A 25,267-nucleotide genomic window follows, 5' to 3' on the forward strand; every position below is an offset into this window, starting at 1 on the left:
TCTAATTACTTTTTAAATGGCATCAATTGGCCGTTGACAGGTCGGCGGATGCACAGTTGATTTGGCTGCGCCCCCGCTGACCTGAAAATTTAAATGATGCAGGATGACATCGGGAGTTCCGCCCACATTTACCCACGTCATTTTACGCGTCGGCGAGTGGGCTCACTGACTTCAATCTGGGCTAATAAAAGAAAATAAGAGCAGGATGGTTATGCTAGAACTGTATAAAACTTTCCACAGGTGAAGTGCTGTGTACAGTTCTGGTCACCACATTGCAGGAAGGCTGTGATCACACTAGAGAGTGCGCAGAGGAGATTTATCAGGAAGTTGCCAGGAATGGAGAAATTTAATCAAGAGAAAAGATTGGATAGGATGGATTGATTTTCTATGCAACAAAGGAGGCTGAGGGAAGATTTAATTGAGGTATATAAAATTATGAGCGACCTAGATACAGTGGATAGGATACACCTAGTTCTCTTAATAGAGACTTCCACTGCTAAGAGGCACAGATTTAAAGTCTAATCCAAAAACAAAATACTGTGGGTGCTGGAAATCAGAAACACAAACAGAAAATTTGAAAATATTCAGCAGGTCTGGCAGCATCTGTGGGGAGAGAAACAGAGCTAATATTTCAGACTGTGACCTTTCATCAGTCCTGATGAGAGGTATTGACCTGAAATGCTAATTCTGTTTCTCTCCCCACAGATGCTGCCAGACCTGCTGAGTAATTCCAGCATTTTTTGTTTTTATTAGATTTAAAATAAATAGCTGAAGGATTAGAGAGGATTAGGGAGGATTTTTTAGACCTTGATGGTGGTGGGAATCTGGAATTCACTGCCTGAAAGGGTGATAAAAGCAGAGACCCTCATGGTATTTAAAAAATACTTGAATATGCACCAAGAGCTGGAAAACATAATTAAGCTAAATAGCTCCTTTTCTGGCACAGACGCAGTGGGCCAAAGCTTTATTTTTCCTTAACTTTCTCTGGGCAGAATTTAAAGGATGGCAGGGTTTCCTGCCCTGTCACCCTAAGAGTTATCAGGGAGCACATCCACGCCAATACTAGCTGTTGCTCAGCCATTTAACATTTAGAGGAGCACTAATTGGCTGGAGGCGAGACTTCTGCCCCTCACAAGCAGTCCTACCAGGACTGGAGGCAGGGTGGAAGTAAGTGCAGAGGGATTGTTGCAGTGGCGTTGGGAGGGTAGGCCTAGGGAGTAGGGGAAAGGGGGTTTGGGGTCTTCATGGAGAAGTTGTTGGGGGGTGGAACACCCAGGTGTGGAGGTGGTGACAAATCTTGCGGCAGGGGTGCCAGAAATGGAAAGCAGGCCAATGAGGGAGGGGCACTCCACCACCTTCCCAGCCAAGGCCTGAGCAGGGTCTCCCCAGACCCTGATCTCCTCCCGCCAGGCCTGGTGGGAAGCGGCCCTTAAGTAGCCATTAATTGGCCATTTAAAGGCCTCAATTGGGGGTGAGGGCCACTCGAGGCCTCGTCCAACCCCAGTAAAAGTGAGGACAGGTTGAATTCTTCCTTAATTTCCCTTCTGTCTCATTTTATTCTCACCAGTCTCTTCTTTCATTTCTCTGCATCATGCTTTACTTCCACAGGTGACAACTTCCTGATAAATCTCCTCTGCGCACTCTCTAGTGTGATCACAGCCTTCTTGCAATGTGGTGACCAGAACTGTACACAGCACTTCACCTGTGGAAAGTTTTTTGCTTTACCTTTCTCTCCTGTCTCTCTCTTTTTAAAAATTTATTCATTCATGGGACGTGGGCCTCGCTGGCTAGACCAGCATTTATTGCCCATCCCTAATGGCCCTTGAGAAGGTGGCAGTGAGCTGCAGTCAGGATGGCATGTGGCTTGGAAGGGAGCCTGAAGATGGTGGTGATCCCATGCATCTGCTGGCCTTGTCCTTCTAAGTGGTAGAAGTCACTGGTTTGGAAGGAGCTGTCAAAAGAGCCTAGATGAGTTGCTGCAGTGGATCTTGTAGATGGTATACAGTACTACCACTGTGCATCGGTGGTGAAGGGAATGAATGTTGAATGTGGTGGATAGCGTGCCGGGCTGCCTTGTCCTGGATAGTGTCCAGCTTCTTGAGTATTTGTTGGAGCTGTACTCATTCAAGTAAGTAGAGAGTATTCCATCACAAACCTGATTTATGTGGATCAGCTATGTGGAGACAGAAGGTGAGTTACTCTCTGCAGAATTCCCAGCCCCTGACCTGCTCTTCTAGCCTCAGTGTTTAAATGGCAGATCCAGTTCAGTTTCTGGTCAATGGCGATGCCCAGGATGTTGATACTGGACGATTCAGCAATGGTAATGCCATTGAGTGTCAAGGGGAGATGGTTAGATTCTCTCTTGTTGGAGATGGCCATTGTCTGACACTTGTGTGGCGGAAATATTACTTGCCACTTATCAGCCCAAGCCTGAATAGTGCCCAGGTCCTGCTGCATGTGGACACAGATTGCTTCAGTATCTGAGCAGTCACGAATGGTGCTGAACATTGTACAATATCAGCGAACATTCCCATTTCTGACCTTATGATGGAGGGAAGGTCATTGATGAAGCAGCTGACGATGCTTGGGCTAGGACACTACCCTGAGGAACTCCTGCAGCAATGCCCTGGAGCTGAGATGACTGACCTCCAACAACCGCAATCATCTTCCTTTGTGCTAGGTATGACTCCAACCAGTGAAGAGTTTTGCCCCTGATTCTCATTAACTTCAGTTTTGTTAGGGCTCCTTGATGCCACACTTGGTCAAATGCTGCCTTGATGTTAAGGGCAGTCACTCTCATCTCGCCTTGTGACTCCAGCTCTTATGTTCATGTTTGGACCCAGGCTATAATGAGGTCAGGAACTGAGTGGCCCTGGCGGAACCCAAACTAACTGTCAGTGAGCAGGTTATTGCTGTGTATGTGCTACTTGATAGCACTGTCGATGACATCTTCCATCACCCTGCTGATGATCGAGAGTAGACTGATGGGGAGCCAACTGGCTGGGTAGGATTTGTCCTGCTCTTTGTGGACAGGACATCCCTGGGCGATTTTCCACATTGCCGGGTAGATGTCAGTGTTGCATCTGTACTGGAACAGTTTGGCTAGGGATGCAGCTAATTCTGTAGTACATGTCTTCAGTACTTTTGGCAGAATATTGTCAGGGCTCATAGCCTTTACAGTATCCAGTGCCTTCAGCTGTTTCTTGATATCACGTGGAGTGAATCAAATTGGACGAAGACTGGTATCTGCGATGCTGGGGATCTCCGGAGGAGGCCGGGATGCATCATCCATTTGGAACTTCTGGATGAAGATGGTTGCAAATACTTCAGCCTTGACTTTTGCACTGATGTGCTGGGCTCCTCCATCATTGAGGATGGGGATATTTGTGGAGCCTCCTCCTCTTGTCTGTTGTCAATTTTCCACCACCATTCACAACTGAATGTGGCAGGACAGTAGAGCTTAGATCTGATCCATATGAGCATATGAATTAGGGGCAGGAGTAGGCCATTCGGCCCTCGAGTCGAAGCTGATAAGTGGCAAGTAATATTTGCGCCACACTAGTGTCAGACAATGGCCATCTCCAACAAGAGAGAATCGAACCATCTCCCTTTGACATTCAATGGCATTCAATAAGATCATGGCTGATTTGATTGATCTGACCTCAAGTCCACAATCTGCCTACCCTGATAACCTTTGACTCCCTCATTAGTCAAGAATCTATCTACCTCGACCTTAAAATATTCTTTGACCCTGCTTCCACTGATCTCTGGGGAAGAGGGTTCCAACGGTTCAAGGCCCTCTGAGAGAAAACAATTCTTCTCATCTCTGACTTAAATGGGAGGCCCCTTATTTTTAAACTGTGTCCCCTAGTTCTAATCTTTCCCACAAGGGAGTATCCGCTTTGTCAAGTCCCTTCAGGATCATATGTTTCAATAAGATCACCTCTCAGTTTTCTCAACTTAAATGGATACAGGTCCAGCATGTCCAATCTATCCTCATAAGTTAACACCCCTCTCCCAGATATCATAAGAACACAGGAACATTCAGCCCATTGAGCCTGCTCCACCATTCAGTTAGATCATGGCTGATCATCTACCTCAACACCACTTTCCCGTGTTATGTCCATATCTCTTGATGTCATTAGTCTCCAGAAATATATTGATTTCTGTTTTAAACATGCTCAATGATTGAGCTTCCACAGCCTCTGGGGTAAAGAAACCAAAGATTCACCACCCTTTAAGTGAAGAAATTCCTCCTCATCTCAATGTTAAATGGCTTACCCCTTATCCTGAGATTATGTCCCCTGGTTTTAGACTCACCAGGCAGGGGAAACAGCTACATCTACCGCATCACACCCTGTAAGAATTTCGTAAGTTTCAATGAGGTCACCCCTCATTCTTCGAAACTCTAGGGAATAAGACCCAGTCTCCCCAATCTTTCCTCCATTCACTCCCTCTATGGCAAGTATATCCCTCCTTAGATAAGGGGACCAAAACATACACAGCAATCCAGGTGAGGTCTCACCAAGGGTCTATATAACTGCAGCAAGACATCTTTACTCCTGTACTCAAATCCCCTTGTGATGCAGGCCAACATACCATTTGCCTTCCTAATTGCTTGCTGAGTTGCATGCTAACTTTTAGTGACTCATGACCAAGGATGCCCAGGTTCCTTCATTTGAGTGAAAATTCTCTGAACTGCTTCCAACGCACTCATATCTTTTCTTAAATGAGTAGAAAACTACACACAGTACTCCAGTACAGTACAAGTGTAGTAAAATCTGTTGGTGCTGAATCGCTTAGCTCTGTCTTTTGCTGCTTTAGCTGTTTGGCATGCAAGTAGTCCTGTGTTGTAGCTTCACCAGGTTGACACCTCCTTTTTAGGTCTGCCTGGTGCTGCTCCTGGCATTCCCTCCTGCACTCTTCATTGAACCAGGGTTGATCCCCCAGCTTGAAGGTCATGGTAGAGTGGGGGATATGCTGGGCCATGAGGTTACAGATTGTGGTCGAATACAATCCTACTTCTGCTGTTGGCCCTCGCTTATGTTTGACATGATGCCATAAGACTTCATAACATCCAGAGTCAATGTTGAGGACTCCCAAGGCAACTCCCTGCAGTGGGACAGGACACACCCAGGGATGATGATGGTGGGGTCTGAGACATTGTCTGTAAGGTATGATTCAGTGAATATAACTATGCCAGTCTGCTGCTTGAGTAGTCTGTGGGACAGATCTCCCAATTTTGGCACAAGCCCCCAGATGTTAGTGTGGGGACTTTGTAGGGTCGACAGGGCTGGGTTTGCCATTGTTGTTTCCGGTGCCTAGGTCAATGCCAGGTGTTCATCCAGTTTCATTCCTTTTAAGACTTCATAGCAGTCTGATACAACTGCCATTTCAAAGGCAGCCATGTTACTGTGGTTCTGGAGTCACATGTAGGCCAGACCAGGTGAGGGCAATAGATTTCCTTCCCTAAAGGGGATTAGTGAACCAGATGGGTTTTTTATGATAATAAACAATAGCTTCATGGTCACCATTACTGAAACTAGCTCTTAATTCCAGATTTACCAATTGAATTCAAATTCCACCAACTACCATGGTGGGATTTTAACCCACATCCCAGAGTAATAGTCTGAGTCTCTGGATCACTGATCTAGTGATGTTCCCACTATGCCACTGCCTCCTCTTGCCTTTTTCTTTCTCATCAGTCCTCTTTGCTTTCCCTGCTGCCTCTTGCTGTTTTCTTGTCAGTGTCCTTCTTTTCTGTCATTCTGTTTGTTGTCTTTGTGATGGAATCTTGCCAGTAAAACAGTAATACATCACTTCACATAAATACCGAATCTGCATATAAATATACAACGATAAATATGAACATGCAAATATATTTTCACACCTGCAAATCTCCACTGAAATTGCTACTTACATAATTTTTTCAATTTTCCATCTGCAACAAAAATTTTTAAAATGGGACAATCAACATGCCCATTGGATGGATCTTCATTAAGACAACATGTCAATCATGAAACAAGATAAAGGCTGGGGGGGGTTGCGGGAGCTGGAGGATACAGACTGGGGAGGAGAGAGACTGAGGGAGAGAGACATAATGGGAGGAAATTGCCGCATCTAGTTGGCAAGGCTGTGTTCAACCCCAGGGAAATCCACCTGGATGCAAGGATAAATCGAAACCTGAAGATTATTGGAATTAAAATGAAAATAAAGTCAGTGATTGAGATTATGACATAGTCAGAGGGGGATGAGAAGAGAAGCATTGACTGATGTTTAATTTAGTCAAATTGACAGCAGGTGCCTAATGGTTCCACCTCAAGTCAGCTGAGAAGTACTGATGCATACTGCTGACTACTCAGCAACTGAGAGTCCATACTGGGTTTCCAGTGGTAACTAGAATCACTAGTTCATCAGTCACTTCCAGCAAAATCCAGCTGAGATCTGCTCAAAACCAGTTCTTCCTTCTGGGATTTTCTTTGAACTGTTCTGAATCTTGGCAGTGTGTGTGACCTGCAATATAGATATCAACCCTTGCACTTTTGTTCAATCCACATTTAATTAAGCCAAAATGCACGTTCAAACTTACATCATGAACTTCACAGCGTACCAGAAGACCCCCCCCTAACGAGTTTTCTTTTACACCAGACCCCTTTCATATTCTAGTCTTGTTTTCCTTGTGCCTCCCAGCTGGGATTTTATTAAATGAGCCCCAGGTGCTCGTTTTCCCCTCCCCAATCCCCCTTCCCCAGAATTCCCCTTCCCTCAATCCCCATCCCCTCACCCCCAAATTCCCCCTCCACCAAATTCCCCATCAATTCCCGCTCCTCTCCCAATTCCCCCCTCCACCAATCCCCCTCCTCACTTCCCTCCCCCAAATTTCCCCTGCTCCCAATCCCCCTGCCCCGCATCCCCCCAAATTCCCCCTCCCCAATATCCTCCTCTCCCCTCCCCCTCAATTCCCCCACCTCAATCTCCTCCCCTCCCCGTCAATTCCCTTTCCTTCCCAATTCTCCTCACCAATCCCTACCCACACCTCTCCCCCAATTCTCCCCTCTCTCCAAATTCCCCTTCCCCTCCCCCATTCTCCTTCTCCCCTCAGGGCCCCATTCCCCTACCCCATTCCCATTTGCCCTCCCCATTCCCCCTCATTCTCTCCCCACTCCCATTTGGCTTCCCCATTCCCCCTCCCCCCTTTCCCTCTCCCCCATTCCCCCTCACTCCATTTCCATTTGCCCTCCCCCTTACCCTCCTCCCCCACATTCACTCCCTCACCTCCATGGCCCCCCAAATCCCATTTGACCTTCCCCTTTGCCCCCCACCCCCATTTGGCCTTCCCATTCCCCCTTCCCCCTCACCCCATTCCCATTTGACCTCCCCCTTTCCCCCCATTCCCCCTCTCCACCCATTCTCCCCATTCCCCCTCTCCATCCATTCCCCCTCCCCTTCTCCCCATTTCCCCTCACCCCCATTTTACCTCCCCATTCCCGCTCTCCCATTCCCCCTCACCCTATTCCCATTTGACCTCCCCCTCACCCCCATTCCCCTCACCCCCATTCACATTTGCCCCCCCCTCACCCCCTACCTCCCCACCCCTTCCCCCTCATTCCCTACCTCCCCACCCCTTCCCCCCCTATTCCCCCTCACCCCCATTCCCTCTAACCCCCATTCCCCTCTCACCCCCATTCCCTCCTCACCCCCATTCCCCCCAATTCCCCCTCACCCCCATTCCCCCTCACCCCCATTCCCCCTCACCCCCATTCCCCCTCACCCCCATTCCCCCCCATTCCCCCCACCCCCATTCCCCCTCACCCCCATTCCCCCTCACCCCATTCCCCCATTGCCCCTATTCCCCCATTGCCCCTATTCCCTCACCCCATTCCCCATATTCCCCCTCACCCCATTCCACCCTCACCCCCCATTCCCCTTCACCCGCTATTTCCCCTTCACCCCTATTCCCCCTCACCCCCATTCCCCCTATTCCCCTCACCCCCATCCCCCCTCACCCCCATTCCCCCTATTCCCCTCACCCCCATTCCCCCTATTCCCCCTCACCCCCATTCCCCCTCACCCCCATTCCCCCTATTCCCCCTCACCCCCATTCCCCCCTATTCCCCCTCACCCCCATTCCCCCTCACCCCCATTCCCCCTATTCCCCCTCACCCCCATTCCCCCCTATTCCCCCTCACCCCCATTCCCCCTCACCCACATTCCCCCCTATTCCCCCTTACCCCCATTCCCCCTCACCCACATGCCTCCCTATTCCCCCTTACCCCCATTCCCCCTCACCCACATTCCCCCCTATTCCCCCTTACCCCCATTCCCCCTCACCCACATTCCCCCCTATTCCCCCTTACCCCCATTCCCCCTCACCCACATTCCCCCCTATTCCCCCTCACCCACATTCCCCCTCACCCCCATTCTCCCCCCCCACCCTCCCCCGCTGCCTGCAGACACTGTCACTGGCGACCCTGCCCTGGTTTCAAACAAATCCCACCAACGGCCGGCTCGAGCGTTTCCCTGGTGAATCCGAGCCAATGTGACCCACACTCGGGACGATCCTGGGCCGTGAACTTTGGTCACTTAACTCACATAAATACACACAAAAAAAAACAAGGCGGTGTCGGAAAAAAAAAGAGTTGATTGTAAAAGGAGCCTCCCAAACTTCTCGCCGCTCTTGTCGGTTAGAAGTCGTTAGTTTGTTCCTTAACTTTAATCGTCAGTTTGCTGAGTGATTTTAATCAACACAATGATAAAAATCGACAGAACCACAAAGAATATTTTAGTTGTCAGCTTTGGATTTTTGTTGCTGTTTACTGCTTTTGGAGGACTTCAAAGTATCCAGGTAACTTTTCAGCATAGTAAACGTAACGTTTCAATGTAACTTCAGGAGGGATTCATATTCCGTGTTTAGATTGTTGTAATTTTGTTATTTTGATATGATAATTCTGCTGGGGCTATATTTGTATTGTCAAGTTTACATCGAGGTCCCAATTTCAGTTCCCGTTACAGAGCCCAGACTATTTTCAACATCCCCATGGTTGTACTTTTCCACCACAAAATAACCTGACCCATTTATCCTGGGATGTGCATAGTCTCAGCTATTGATACCGGCAGGAGCAGGTGCCAATCGAATGGTAACTCTTAATCCTAATATTATTTTTCAAAGAATCGTATAAGCGAGGAATCCGCTGTAGGGCTCCCTGATGGGTCACTGTGGCCATGCACTTTGCAATGTGGAACCAGGTATATCCCAGCTGAGATGTCTAGTCCGCCTGGGTTTAGCTGGTCCCAAGATGACAAAAATGCCTCAACCGCCCTTTCGATGTCCTGTGGAGTGGGGGTTGTTGGCAGCAAGGGTGGCCGAACCTGACCGCCTATCTGTGCAACTGTGTCTGGGCAAATGAATGTCACTCAATGTTTAGGTTGACATGTGAAAAAATACCATTTGGGCAAAGTACTGAGGATTGTTTGTACCCAGGGGATGATGATATGCCAACAAAAGAAAAGGGGAAATGACGTTTGGAGAACAAAATTCCGTTCCAAAACAAAACAAAGAAATCAATTCAATATACGCATCTTAATCTGTAAACTGAAACAAAAACAAAAATAGCTGGAAAAACTCAGCAGGTCTGACAGCATCTGTGGAGAGGAATACAGTTAACGTTTCGAGTCCGTGTGACTCTTCATCAGAACACATCTCTGTGTTCCTCTCCGCAGATGCTGTCAGACCTGCTGAGTTTTCCAGCTATTTTTGTTTTTGTTTCAGGTTTCCAGCATCCACAGTATTTTGTTTTAATCTGTAAATTTACTGCTACTGCAGGTTTTGATTCTGATGGTTTAAGTTTTGAGTGACGCCACAACTATATGCTTGATTTGAGAGAATTCTTTGATACAGGAAATACGATTTTACTTTCTTCATTAAATAGCCTGCTCACATTCTACTCTCCCACCTGACTGCCCTTGGGTTCCCATCCTGTCTATTGTCAATTTTTCTCCTCTTGCTCCTTTGAAAAAAAGAGGAAAAAGTAACAAGTATTGCCGCTGGAAAGGGAATACCTTAACAACAGCTGCATTCTAAAATCAGTTATTCTTACAAAAGCACAAATGGGAATGCATAGATTCATTTCATAATGTAGAGTAAGCTAGGATAGTTGTGTCTTGAGTAATGTTCTCTAATTCTGTGACAAAAGGACAAGAAGCTGTGAGGGTTCATACTGTCCAAATGGGTGGTAAGATTGCATCAAGTGTTATCAGTGATTTTAACATGAAAGGTACCACAAGTTCCAGTACTACTGCTATTAAGGATCCAATGTGAGTGGCAACACAGGGCAAAATATGACTGGGAAGTCCAGGTGGTTGAGAAACAGGGAGGTAACATCATGAAGGTGACATAACAATACCAAAATGGGAAAACATCTACTTTTGACTTTCATGTTTTTTTATCAAACAGTTGAGCCGGCAGTGATTTAGAGGATGTGCTTGTAAATTTCCTGCGCTTTGGTGAAATAGTGTTCTTTGCAATAAATGTATGCAAGAAAATTGTGTTAATTTCAATAGGGCAAATTTCCAGCAAGCAGGTTCCAGCGTGTGTGGATAAGGAAATTGGTTGTTGATCACTTTCACCCATTGCAGACTGAAAACTCAGATGTTATCAGTGAATCAAGGAAAACCAGTCCTTGAAATATGGTGCTGCCTATTTCTGCCAGGATTATGAAATGGCATGTAGAAGTGGCATGCCACTTCTGGTAATATAGTTGCTATTTTAAGCATATTTGTTAAGACACAGGTTAGTATATTTTCTCCACATGACTGACTCCAGGCCTATACCCCTGATCCAAATGCATCTCCAAGGTAGGTTATCCTGTTGCCATCCATTCGAGGAATGTGAAAATCAGGGCCCAGATTTTCATCTCCCAATGGAAGCGCAAATTGGGCTGGGAAATGCTGAACTCTGTGCTTCAGCTTTCTGCAGTCTTTCTCCATGTAAATAATATTCAGCTCTTCTATTCTTCCTGCCAAAGTGCATAACCTCACATTTTCCCACATTATATTCCATCTGCCAAGTTTTTGCCCATTCACTTAACCTGTCAATAACTGCCTGTAGACTCTTTGTGTCATCCTCACCACTTGCCTTCCCACCTAGTTTTGTGTCATCTGCAAACTTGGCGCTAGTACATTCACTTCCCTCATCTAAGTCATTAATATATATTGTAAATAATTGTGGCCCCAGCACTGATCCCTGTGGCACTCCACTAGTTACAGGTTGCCATCCTGAAAATGCCCCACTTATCCCAACTCACTGTCTTCTGTTAGTTAGCCAATCCTCTATCCATGCTAATATACTACCCCAACATCATGGACTCTTATCTTATTAAGTAGCCTTATGTGCGGTACCTTATCGAACGCCTTTTGGAAATCCAAATATATTACATCTACTGGTTCCCTTTATCTATCCTGCTTGTTACTTCCTCAAACAATTCCAATAAATTTGTCAGGTATAACTTCCCCTTCATGAAGCCATGCTGACTCTGCTTGATTATATTATGCATTTCTAAAGGCTCTGCTATTGCATCCTTTATAATAGACTCTAACATTTTCCCAATGACGCATGTTATGCCAACTGGCCTATAGTTAGATTTTTTTTGTCTCCCTCCTAGGATGCAACCCATCAGGTCCAGGGGACTTATCGGCCTTTAGCCCCATTAGTTTCCCTGGTACTTTTTCTCTAGTGATAGTTATTGTATTTATTTCATCCCCCACTTTTGTCCCTTGATTATTTAGTATTTTTGGAATGCTATTAGTGTCTTCTACCATGAAGACTGATGCAAAGTATTTATTCAATTCGTCTGCCATTTCCTGGTTCCCCCTAATTGTTTCCCCAGCCTCATTTTCCAAGAGGCCTATGTTCACTTTGGCCCCCCTCTTCCTTTATATATATTTAAAGAAGCTGTTATTGTCCGTTTTTATACTACTTGCTAGTTTACCCTCAAAATTAATTTTCTCCCTCTTTACTTTTTTTTGGTCATCTTTTGTTGGTTTTTAAAACTTTCCTCTGGTTTATCACTAATCTTTGCCACATTGTATTTTTTTCTTTCAATTTGATACTACCCTTAACTTACTTGATTAACCATGGTTGGTTTGTCCCCTTCCTAGAATCCTTCTTCCTCACTGGGATATATCCTTGTTGTGAGTCATGAACTATTTTCTTAAACCTTTTTTCTTAATCTATTTTCTTAATCTGCCATTGTTCATCAACCGTCTTTTCTGCTAAACTCCTTTCCCAGTCCACTCCAGTGAACTTTGCCCTCATTCCTTTGTAATTACCCTTATTTAAGTATAGCACAGTTGTTTCTGACCAAAGTTTCTCACTCTCAAACTGAATACTAAACTCTACCATGCTATGGTTACTGTTTCTTATGGGATCTTTTACTCTGAGATCATTTATTAAACCTCCCTCATTACACATTACCAGATCCAAATCTTAATCCCTGGTTGGATCCACAACATATTGTTCCAAGAAACTGTCCTGAATACGCTTTATGAATTCTTGCTCATGTCTACCTCTGCCAATTTGATTTTCCCAATCTACATGAAGATTAAAGTCACCCATGATTAATGTACTGCCTTTTTTACAAGCCCTCGTTATCTCCTGATTTATCCTCTGTCCAACAGTATAGCTATTGTCAGGGGGCCTATAGACTACTCCCACCAGTGTCTTCTTCCCCTTGTTATTTCTTATCTGCACCCATATGGATTCTACATCTTTCGATCCAAGATCACTTCTTGTATTCATACTTATTCCAACTTGTACTAACAAAGCTACCCCACCACCCTTTCCTTCTTGCCTGTCCTTTCAAAAAGTCACATACCCCTGAATATTTAGTTCCCAGCTTTGATCTCCTTGTAACCATGTCTCCGTAATGGCTATAAGATCATACCCATTAACCTCTATTTGTGCTAATTCATTTATTTTGTTCGAAATACTATGTGCATTTAAGTAAAAAGCCATTAATTTTACCTTTTTACCATTTTTTCCCCCCTTTGACTTTATTTGCTGCTGTTTTTTTAATGTTTGTACACTCTGTCCCTTCCTGTCACACTCTGGGTATCAATACCTAAATAGCTGCTCTACAATGCTGCCATCCTTTTGCTTTGTTAGCCTACATATTCCCCTCTCCAGAACCCTCCCCCCCCCACCCACCCTTAAAGTCCTCTCTACAGCCCTAGTGATTTGATTCGTTAGGGCACTGGTCCCAGCATGGTTCAAGTGAAGCCCGTCCCACCTGAACAGCTCCCTTCTACCGCAGTACAGGTGCCAGTGCCCCATGAACTGAACCTTATTCCTCCCACACCAATCTTTGAGCTACGCATTTAACTTGATTTTTTTTACCCTATGCCAGTTTGCCCGTGGCTCAGGTAGTAATCCCAAGATTATTATCTTGGAGGTTCTGCTTTTTAAATTTAGCTCCTAACTGTTCAAATTCTTTCAGCAGAACCTCCTTTCTAGTCCTATCAATGTCGGTACCAACATGGATGATAACAACTGGACCCTTCCCCTCCCACGCCAAGTTCCTCTCCAGCCAAGAGGAGATATCCTTAACCTTGGCACTGGGCAGGCAACACTGCCTTTGGAACTCACGCTTACGGCTGCAGAGAACACTATTTATCCCCCTAATTATACTGTCCCCTACCACTACTATGTTCCTATTTCCTTCCCCCACTTGAATGGCTCCCTGTACCACAGTGCAGTGGTCAGTTCACTCATCCTTCCTGCAGTCCCCACTCTCGTCCACACAACTTTCAAGAACCTAATAACTATTGGATAATTACAGAGGCCGAGGCTCCTCGAATGCTACCCCTGGGTCCTTATACCTGCTGCACCTGCAGTCACGCCCTCCTGTCTCTGATCACAGACCAAATCTGAATGACTTAATCTGTGGGGCATGACCGCCTCCTGGAGCGAAGTGTCCAGGTAACTTTCTCCCTCCCTGATGTGGCGCAATGTCTGCAGCTCAGACTCCAGCTCCTTAACTCAGATCCGACATTCCTTGAGCTGCAAACACTTGGTACAGGTGTGTTCACTCTGGATCACCTTGGTGTCCAGCAGTGCCCACATGCTGCAGCAGCAACACATCAGCCATCCTGCCATCGCTATTGTATTTTATTTCATTACTTAATTAATTACTCTAGTATCCCTGCTCTTTACACTTGAAGAATCCCAGGTCTTTACTTTATTGTAATTTTTTTTTTTTACACACCAGTATCAATCTTGTACTTAACAAGCTATTTTTAAGAAAAAGAGAAAAAAAGACGAGAGACCTAAACACAAACTAAAGACCTTACTTTTACTTTAAAGACTAGAAATACTCACCAATCCTACTCACCAAACAGCTGCTCTCCACACTCTTTAATGGTCTCTCACTCCCTCGCTGTTAATGGCCCTGCCGCTTCTTACGCTCGCTCACTGTTGGAGGCCACACTGCTCCTCTTGCGCTCGCTCACTGTTGGAGGCCACACTTCTCCTCTTGCGCTCGCTCATTGTTGGAGGCCACACTGCTCCTCTCACTCTCTCACTGTTAGAGGCCACACTGCTCCTCTCACTCTCTCACTGTTAGAGGCCACACTGCTCCTCTCACTCTCTCACTGTTAGAGGCCACACTGCTCCTCTCACTCTCTCACTGTTAGAGGCCACACTGCTCCTCTCACTCTCTCATTGTTAATGGCCCTGCTGCTTCTCGCACTTTCTTACTGTTAATGACCATGTTGCTCCTCTTGCACTCTCTCACTGATTGACTAAGTTGCCAGAGGTTTAATTTGTCCCCCAATGATTTTAAACTAATTTCCATTGGTATTGCATGGCTTCTGAGGACTGTACATAGTGCATACTGGGTGAGTTGCTATGGAGGACATTGTGGCGGTGGGGGTGGGGAGGGGGGGAGCGGGGGGGAGGGGGCGTGGGTTGCATGGAAATGGCATTGGTGATCTGAGGAGGCATTGGAGTGGGTGGGTGGAGGTTGAGGTTTTATGGACCTTTAACTTATGTTGGGAGCTGGACTGCTATGTTGGAGAACTGAGTTGTGCCTTCTAACTGCCCCACCTCCATTGCCCCTCACAAAATGTACTGTGAACTTGTGAAAAGACAAAAATCCCAGGGAAAGTCACTCATGAGTTGGATGTACATTTCAGAAGGTGCAAACATGCGCAGATCAGCTTTTCATGAGCCCCCATTAAAATCCAGACCAAGGTCTCTGACCCAGCCCAAGCTCCCATCATGCCTTTGTGCTCTCATCTTGTCATGCACATCACTCTGAAAGACCAAAATGGTCAGATAATTGAGGAAGAATAGACAAGTTGCAAATGGTGGAAAGAATATTTTGAACACCCATAAAATGTTCTGAGCATGGTGGATTAATCAATTCTGGAGAAACCATCCTGTCCAAAGTGTAAGGAGTTGATACTGAATTTCTGAAAGATGAAGTAAAAGTTTCTAATGATAGTTTGAAAAATAACAGGGCTTCTGATATCAATAACATAGCCAAGGCTCATATTGTGAAAGAGTGATGCAAAGGCAGTTGGACAAAATTTGTGAAAAAAAACAAGTATCTGAAGATTGGGGAAAGGAATACAGACAATTGAACCAGCCAGTCAAGTTCAGAAGCAACAATGGAGTGAATTTGTTTAACCACTTGGTCACTGCTGAACTGATGGACAGAAATTTAGTAGTAGTGTATTTAGTAGTAGTCTATTCCCACTGGCAAAAAAAAGGTCTGTAACCAGAGGAACATGATTTAAGGTACGTGGCCAAAAAGCCAAAGGTGAGTTGATTTTTCATGCAATGACTTATGATGATCTGGAATGCTCTGCCAGAAAAGATTTTGTATGCAGGTTCAAGAGTAATTTTCAAAAGGGAGTTGTATACATAATTGAATGGGAAAAAACTACAAGGGTCTGGGCAAAAAACAGGGAGAGGCACTAATTGAAAAAGCTTTCCAAAGAGCTGGCAAGGCACAATGGACCAAATGGCTTCCTTCTCTACTATTGCTGTGAAATCTACAAATACAATGTTTTCAAGCCAATAATCGTATTCTCAAATTGCCTTTTGTTTGATACACTTTCAGCACACCATATAAATTCAGATCAACAATGAACCTTTCAAAAAAAAACTATTCAAGCCAATACATCTGACACTTGCAACCTCCTTGGTTAGACATTTGCAGAAATGTACAATAATTGCATAACATTAGATAATTGTTCATATGTATTTATGTAGTGCCTTTGATATGGTCAAGTGTCCCAAGGTGTATCACAGATGCATTACCAAACAAAATTTGACACAGAACTACATGAAGAAATGTTAGGACATATAACAAAAATCTTGGTTAAAGGAGGTAGGAGGAGAAGATGACAGTTACTGTTATGACTTATCTTTGCATTTTTCTTTGAATCTTCTTCCAAGCGCAGCTGGTTGTAGACAACATGTACACCACATGCATCCCATACTGCTGAACTCTGTTTATAGGTTGGCTACATTTTGACATTTACAGTGCACTCTTCCAATCCCTCATGCTGTTCACAAGAATGTGAAGTGCTTCTTGTGTTGCAAACTATCTTGTAACAATGTATATGATATAACAATAACATGCTATTATGATGGTATTACATGACATAGCATTATTGCATATATTCTGATTGCCTGCTATTGTTGGAATTCATTTGCCCCCAAGAAAGTGTGGTGTGTAAACATGCAAGAAGGGCTGTGATTTAATGCACAAAAAGTGTGCCAGGAAGAATTTGATCCTCATAATTCTTTAATGTTTGGTTTCTGAACAAGACACATTGAAGCTGGATAGAATTGTGTTGACTCTTTGGCCTTTCATACTATAGAGCAGTGTTGTTCAATAGAAAATCACTGACTAGCCACAATGTGGCTTAGGTGGCTGTTTTAGTCCAATGCAATAAATTTACGAGAAAACATCTTAACCACCCTCTTATTGCCGGTAACTGTAATTCATGTGTATACTTACTTAAACATCCACCATTATTCTGTAGCCAAGGAAGTAAAACAGTCACACACACTGGTCTGGATTTTCATCTTTGAGGTAGGAGTCAAGAAATTTTACAGACTGCGCGATCCCACCTCTGTCCTGGCAGTGCATGCAATGATGGTTTCTATTATTCATTTTTATTAATCAGAAATGCAATTAGCTACATCTGGATTCCCAATTCGCTAAATGTGGCCAATGGCTAATGTACTTTGCTACAGAGTAGCAGAGTACAGTGACTGATAAATCCATATAATCTTTTGGTAAACAGATTTACTATTAAAAGGATTTGATATCAATGTTCTGTTCCTAACTATCAATTAATGATTTTAGAACTTGAAATATTGCACTTCATTCCAAATCTACAACCATTACCACTTAGAAGTCAAGGGTTAGGGCAGCAAACACATGGGAACACCACCATCTGCATGTTCCCCTCCAATCCACACACCATCCTGACTTAAAACTACTTCACTGCTCCTTCACTGTCACTGGGTCAAAATCCTGGAACTCCCGAACAGCATTGTAGCTGTACCTATACCAGATGGGCTGCAGCAGTTCAAGAAGGCAGCTCACCATCCAATTCTCAAGGGCAATTAGGGATAAGCACCAAATGGTGGCTTTGTCAGTGACACATCCCATGAAAGAATAAAAAAACTAAGTAGCCATTTGTCATGCTGAAGTCCACAAAAACTGCATACATTTGAAAAATCATTTGGTTCTTCCAAGCATACCAGTTTCCTATTGTTAAATGTAATATTGTCAGCATTGTTTAAATAATGTACCATTCACAATAATATTTTCCATAAAAAAATCCCATCATGTAAGCACTTTGTAATTCAGAGGAAGTCAAGAGAATTTAAGAGTTTATTACGGGAGTTGATTACCATTTAACAAAGCTCATCATTCCTTTTAATATTTGCATAAAAAGCAACCAATCAAACCCAAATAACTGTAATAAATTAATAAATGGATAAGGTACTGTAGTAAAATAAATCAGAAGTGAACTTTATAGGAGAATTATGATAACCACATGATTATGTAAGCAGTACAGAGGTACATTTTATCCAGAAACATTGAACTCTATTTGAAACCATTTGTCACTTGTGAAATTAGCTTCCAGCTCCTGCTCTTTTCATTCTGTGTTCTGGCTTTCAGGTCCCTCTCTAATTTACTCAGAGTTCCTTCTGCTTAATTGCTGTGATGCCAATGTTGACGTTACTTTATCACAATTCTAAAAAACCTCTGGGGGAGAATTTTCTCCCCATCAGGAGGGTTGGATGGGAGTGGGTGCGGGCGGGCGCGCAGCCGATCGCTATGTGGGCGGGCCAATTAAGGCCCGCCTAGCGTGACGTCAACCCGGAAGCGCTGAGCGCTCTCTGTGCGGGCGGGGGGAGTAGGCTGAGTCGGGGCCTGCTCTCTTTTGCGCATGTGCGCGAAAGAGCACAGAAATCTCCCTGAGGCACAGAGTTGCCTCATGGAGATTACTTTGATTATCAAAAGTTTTAATAAAGGGAAAAAAAATTAAAGACATGTCCCCCCATGTGACAGTGTCACATGAGCTGGGACATGTCTATGAATTGTATTAAAAATTTTTATTAATGTTTTAAAACTTTCATGAGACCTCATCCTGCCCAGGAATTTAAATGGCCTTAATAGGCCTTTGACAGTTTGGTGGGCATGCAGCCGACTCCGGTGCGTGCCTGCCAAACTGAAGATCGGAATTTTATGCGGGCCCGCCCCCGCTCGCTGACCCGAAAATTCTGCCCCTAGTGTTTGTTCCTCCCTCAGTGCTCTGTGTTGACTGGTGATTTTCTGTCACAGCTTCTCCTTTTTAAGTATGGTGGACTCCTCCCTTGGCCAAGCTGGCATTTCTGGGGTCAGCCAAATATATGAATATAAAGAAAATGATGGACAGGAAAAATCTTACTTGTCTATACCTTATGCAACGAAGCCATGTAGTCTCCCAAGAAGAGGCAAAAAAACTAGATTAAAAACCAAGGCCGATTCAGAAAAAAAAATGGATAATCCTTCTCTGACCCCCATATGTGATCAAAACCAGTCCAGGAGACCTCCCAGATCCTGACTAATGTTATGCGGTAGCTACATATTGTATGGGACATTCTTTACCCAGACAGAAACCAGTTCAGCTATTGCTTGAAGGAATTCAGTGAATTAGCATTCTCCATACAAGCGGGCAGGCTGTTCCATGTGTCCACAGTGGTATACTGGCAGGACGGAGTGGTCAGACTCCTTGAAGTCTCTTAGCATCAGATCAGACATGGACAATGAAATCTTCCTCTTTCAGATGATGAATTAGTGCTTCTCCATGTTGAAAGCCAATTGGAAGATGCACTGAAGGTTGCAAGGGGACTTCAATTCCCAATTATCAAGATTGGCTCGCTGGCACCTACCTGACTGAGCCCGGAAGGACAAACCTGCCAGTCCGTGGCTATAGTAGGTGGCGAGAGAACCAACAAACATTCTACCTGTTACAGATGCATCTGCCCATGATAGGACTGATCACTGCATGGTTCTTGTGAGATGAAGTTGCTTCTTCACACTGAGGATATCCTCCCTTTGTGTTGTGTGGCACTACCACTGTGCTAAATGGGATATATTCAGAACAGATTTAACACCTCAAAACTGGGCATTCATGAGGCACTGACCATCGGCAGCAGCAGAATTGTACTCGAGCACAATCTATAACATCATGATCCAGCATGTTCCTTACTCTACATCACCATCAAGCAAAGAGACCAACCCTGATTCAGTGAGGAGTTTAGGGGAGCAGGCCAGGAACTGCACCACACATATTTATTTGAAAATGAGGTGTTAACCTGGTGAAACTACAAAGCAGAATTATGAGCATGCTAAACAGCAGAAGCAGCATGCTATAGGCAGAGCCAAGTGATCCTACAACCAATGGATCAGATCAAAGCTCTGCAGTTCTGTCACATCCAGTCATGTATAGTGGTGGGAAATTAACAACTAGCTGAAGGAGGAGGCTCCACAAACAACGCTAATGATGGTGAAGCCCAGCACATCAGTGCAAAAGACAAGGCTGAAGCATTTGCAAGACATAAGTCAGGAGTGTGATTCAATACTGTCCACTTTCCTGGATGAGAGTAGCTACAAAAACAATCAAGAATCTTGACACCATCCAGGACAAAGCAGACCAGTTGATTGGCACATTAAACATTGGGATGGATTTTCGTGTTGGCCTCCGAAAGTGTGAATTGGGCCATTTGCCGACTTTGGAAACTCGAACTCATGTCACCTCTGCCCATACCCCCATATTTTCATCCCCTGGAGATGTGAGTGGACAGGTTTGAGTTTCCTGACTCCCGAGGCAGTGTCAGAGGAATGTGGATGCAGAAATGGGCTGGTTAGAAGGCCTGCCTGGGTTCACATATTGGCCCAGCTCTTCACATCATTCTTATGCTCCTAACAATCAACCCTCACGCCACCCACCCCCATACCTTTCTAAGTATACTTCACAGCCATTCACCCACTGTCCATTAAGTACTGTCCTCAAGAGCCATGTATAGTAATTTCTCGCTTAATGTGGTAGTTGTGTTCCTGAAAAGTGCAACTTTAAGTGAAACGATGTTAGGTGAATCAAATTTTCCCAATACAACAAATGTTAAAGTTGTAATTAGGTTCTTTGGGATCTTTTTCATCAGAAAAAAATTATAACATTATTGTGTAAGTTGAAATACAGGTACTGTACATTTCTAAATTCCTATATTCATAAATGAAATAACTTTGAAATAAAGTAAATATAAAAATATAAAGAAGTAGAGTATAAATGTAAATATGTAAAAAAAATTGCACTCACCAGCTACCTGGTTTTGAAGTGACTGGCTCCATCTAGTGGCTAAGGTTTGTCAGTGCAGGGAGCAGTTGAAGAAGTCCTGGGACTTCAGTGCTTGCTGAGGGTGGGAACATGAGCGAGGGATAGAGGAGCAGATGAAGCAGCCCCTGGGGATGGTAGGTAAACTAGCGTCTTTAAAGATAAGAATGGAGGGTGGGAACAGGAGCAGAGGAAAAAGGGACTTCAGTACTGAGAGTGGGAGAAGGGAGAAAAGCAGTTGAAGAAGTACCAGGTGTTGGCACCGCACACTTCAAAGGTAAGAGAAGCATGGGAATGGGGGTGGGGGGGATGAAAAAGACTGGCTTCAGCACTGAGGGTAGGAGTGGAAGGGAGAGGAGCAGATGAAGAAGTCCCTAGCAGTGACAGTGCATAACTAGACCTGGACTCCAAGAGCAGAAGGAAGAGGAGCAACAGAAGAGGCAATGACCTCACGGTGCAGGGGGAAATGGCAGAAAGTGGCATGTGCGCATGTGGGATGTGCAGACCACAGAACAGTAAGTCTGTGGCAAATTACATTATAGTGAGCTTCACAATATAAAATAGGAACTATGTAACCGTTTAAAGACCAATGTTATAGCGAAACAATGTTGATTAAGTTAACATTAAGTGGAGACTTGCTGTAATACCAATGGGAAATCTTTGAAATGGAAATTTAGAAAAAGCAAACCTCTAACAATCTGAATGGAGCTGTCATTCAAACAACCATTCATTCTGAAAAAAACTTCAGACCCAATGAAAGAAAAACTTAAATCCCCTCAAGTGGTCATTCAGTTGTTAAAAACAAACATCTACTCAATTACCACACCAAAGACAGATAATCCTCTAATAGTCTCTTAAAATGTCAATCAAACTGCGTACACAACTCTCTGCTGAGATAAGTGGTTCACAGCATTAGAAACTCAGACAAGCATTCATAATAGACTCAGCTGTCAACAGCCAAACAATGGAGTCCATTGAATTGGAAAAACAGGTGGCTAATTTTTTTTTCTAAACTACACCAGATGTTCTGTCAAAAAGTTCCAGGAGTAGGTGGCTGATTTTATTTCTAAGTGAAAGCTGCAGGCCAATTCTATTCAAATTTAAAGCACTTTGGACATTTAAATTGCTTCGGATCATGATATTAGAGTTCCCAAGCTCTGTTTTCTTCAGTGTTGAATGCATAATAGCACTTTCCATATGGGAAAGTACTCTGATGCATCTCAACACTTGCACAATGCTGATCAATGTAATGGTCAACTTACCATTACAGGACAGAGCCCCATGATCAATCACTGCAGTAAAAACATTTCTAACTTAAAACATAGCATCTCATAATGACATTTGAAGATGTCAATACAGGTAAGTGTTGCCTGTCAGAATGTTTCCGACTCCACAGCAGGCTCCAAGAGTCTTGAACTCTCAAACAAGGCAGATTTTCAGAAGCCTTCCAAAATCCAACCAACCCGATGGAAACACTGGGGGACAGGAAATGCAAATTTCCCCATAGGCTGTCAATGACAACCCTGACATCAGAAGTTGCTCATACTGGTTGCAACCTGACCTTAACCCTTCCTGCCTATGGGAAGATTGCATGGCCCATTTTTATAGGGGAATTTTATATTTGTGTGGAAAAAAATGTTGGTGATTCCCGACCCCAGGAGGACACTAAAATATGCCCCCCTCCCCACCACGGCGCAGAGTGGCAACAGTGTGTACCATCTGCAAGGTGCACTGCAAGAACTCATCCAGGTTCCTTCAACAGTCCCTTCTAAACCTGTGATCTTTACTACCTAGAAGAACAAGGGAAACAGATGCATGGGAACAGGACCACCTGCAAGTTCCCCTCCAAGTCACAGATCATCCTGACTTGGAACTATATTGCTGTTCTTTCACTGTCACTGGGTCAAAATCCTGGAACTCCCTAACAGCATTGTAGGTGGACCTACACCACATGGACTGTAGCGGTTCAAGGAGATGGCTCACCATCACTTTCTCAAGGGCAATTAAGGCTGGACAATAAATGATGGCTTTGCCAGTGACACTCACATCTCGTGAATGAGCAAATAAAAAAAATATAATGAACCTCAGATTAGAAAAGAAGTAAAAAATTGACCTTCCAAAAACCTACATGGGAAGCATATGATTTCTAAACAACAAATTTGATGAACTCAGATGTATAAGAGTAAAGAAATCCTATAATAATTATGCAGGCTATTGGTGAGGCTACATCTAGAGTACTGTGTGCAGTTATGACCTTCTTACCTAAGGAAGGACAAACTTGCCTTAGAGGGAGTGCAGAAAAGGTTCACTAGACCTGCTTCTCGGATAAGGAAATTGTCGTGTGAGGACAATTTGAGTAGACTAGGTCTATTGCTCTGGAATTTAGAAGAATGAGAGGTATCTAATGGAAACACATACAATTCTTAAGGGACTTGACTGGGTGACTGGGTAGATATTCAGAAAATATTTATTCAGGCTAGGAATCTAGAACCTGGGATCAAGGTCTCAGAATAAGGGTTCGGCCATTTAGTACTGAGATATGGAGCAATTCCTTCACTCAAAATGTTGTGAATCTTTGGAATTCTCTACCCCAAAGAACTGTGGATGCTCAGTTGATGAGTATAGTCAAGGCAGTGATCAATAGATTTTTCGTACTGAGGAAATTAAGGGATATGGAAATCGGGTAAGAAGGTGGAGTTGAGGTAGGAGATCAGCCATTACCTTAGTGAATGGTGGAACAGGTTTGAAGAACCAAATGGCCTACTCCAGCTCCTATTTCTTATGTTTTATGTTCTTATGTCAACCCCCACTCTGCACTGTGAAGGCACAAAACTTGGGGCTTTGCCAGTCGAAAATCTAAAAGCTTGTCTCTGCAGATTATTATATTTATATTCTTGGGATCATGGGAGAAGCTGCCTTTTTTCTTCCAAATACACAATTGTTCATGAAATTGCTCAGCTAAATCTTTACCGCAGTGACACTTTTATAGGTCACATCCATCATTACTCAAGCTCAAAGTTTGAAACACTCCCTGATTTTCAGCTCAAATCATTCAGTTCTCAGATTTTGCTAGTGATTGATGCATCCTTAAATAGACGGGGTGCTCATCTTATCAACAAGTAGGCTCAGAGCCAAAGGACAGTATTAGAGCAACATTGGCACATACACGTTTTGGAATTAAAGCAGCAACATTTTAGGACAAGCAGTTCTCCTTTGGACAGCCAATACAATACTGATCTAGTATGTCAAGAAGCAAGATCCCCTCCATACAGGCACAACAGGGGAAGATCTATTCCAAGTTTGTTCAAAATCTTTTTCAGCACATGTAACTATTCAGAAATCAACTTGATAACTTCTCCTGACAATTATCATTTCTTATAATTGCCATGAACAGCCTGGAAACTTGAATTGTTTATTATTTTCTTGAATTTACAAATCTCTTCATGCTTACCCATCATTCTCTATAATACCATGAATTTTGTAGATGATTTGAGCAGTGAGCATGAAGTTGGTCCTGGTAACACGGTATTAGTTCTGGAAATCATGGCCTGAATCTTCTGGTCAGCGTGTAGGGGCGGGCCCCACTCGCCGACACGTAAAATGGTGCGCGGTGACGTAGGGCGTGCGTCCCGACATCACCGCTCGTCATTCCGAGCTTCAGTTTGGTGGGCACGCACCGGAGTCGACTGTGTGCCTGCCGAACTGTGAAAGGCTTGTAAAGGCCATTTAAATACCAATTAAAATCATCAACAGGGCTGCCCGCCCAACCTTAAGGTTGGTGGGCAGGTGAAGAGCCCAGGCGGCCTTCGCATTTTTCATGGAACCTCATCCACGGGCGGGATGAGGTTTCATGAAGGGTTTATAAGTTTAATAAAAATTTTTATTAAAATTCATTGAAATGTCCCAGCTCATGTTACACTATCACATGAGGGGACATGTCTGAATAATTTTTTTCATTCTTTACTTCAAGTTTTCAAAATGAAATTAATCTCCCTGAGGCAGCTCCGTGCCTCAGGGAGATTTCTGCGCTCTTTCGCACACATGCTTGAAAGAGCGCAGGCCCCGACTCTCCCTCCTCCCCCCGCTCACGCAGGGAGCACTGAGCACTTCTGGGTGCATGTCACGCTGGGTGGGCCTTAATTGGCCCACCCATGTAAAATGGCAGCGTGCAGCCAATCGCAAGTGGTGATTGGCCGAGTGCCCACCTGCGCCCGCGCCCACTCCCGCTTCTGCTCCCGCCCAGCCCGCATGACGGGGAGAAAATTCTCCCCCATGGATTTGGACATTCTTGCTGTGGACAAAGCTCTATCTATCTCAGCACCTCAAAGAAAAAATCTCCTTTTTCAATTATAGGATCACATTTTTT

General features: G+C 44.3%; 1 protein-coding gene across 2 annotated transcripts in view; it reads left to right on the plus strand.

Moving 5' to 3' along the window:
• Positions 1–8,627: 8,627 nt before the first annotated feature.
• unc93a (unc-93 homolog A) overlaps positions 8,628–25,267 on the plus strand; it is a 119,971-nt gene continuing 103,331 nt past the window's right edge. For both annotated transcript variants that reach the window (XM_078556754.1, XM_078556755.1), the window contains exon 1: positions 8,628–8,845. In XM_078556754.1, coding sequence (XP_078412880.1) covers positions 8,750–8,845 — 96 coding nt within the window. In that variant the 5' untranslated portion in view covers positions 8,628–8,749. The remainder of the gene's footprint in view (positions 8,846–25,267) is intronic.

Source organism: Cetorhinus maximus, chromosome 14 (genome assembly GCF_964194155.1).
Source record: "Cetorhinus maximus chromosome 14, sCetMax3.hap1.1, whole genome shotgun sequence".
NCBI lineage: Eukaryota > Metazoa > Chordata > Chondrichthyes > Lamniformes > Cetorhinidae > Cetorhinus > Cetorhinus maximus.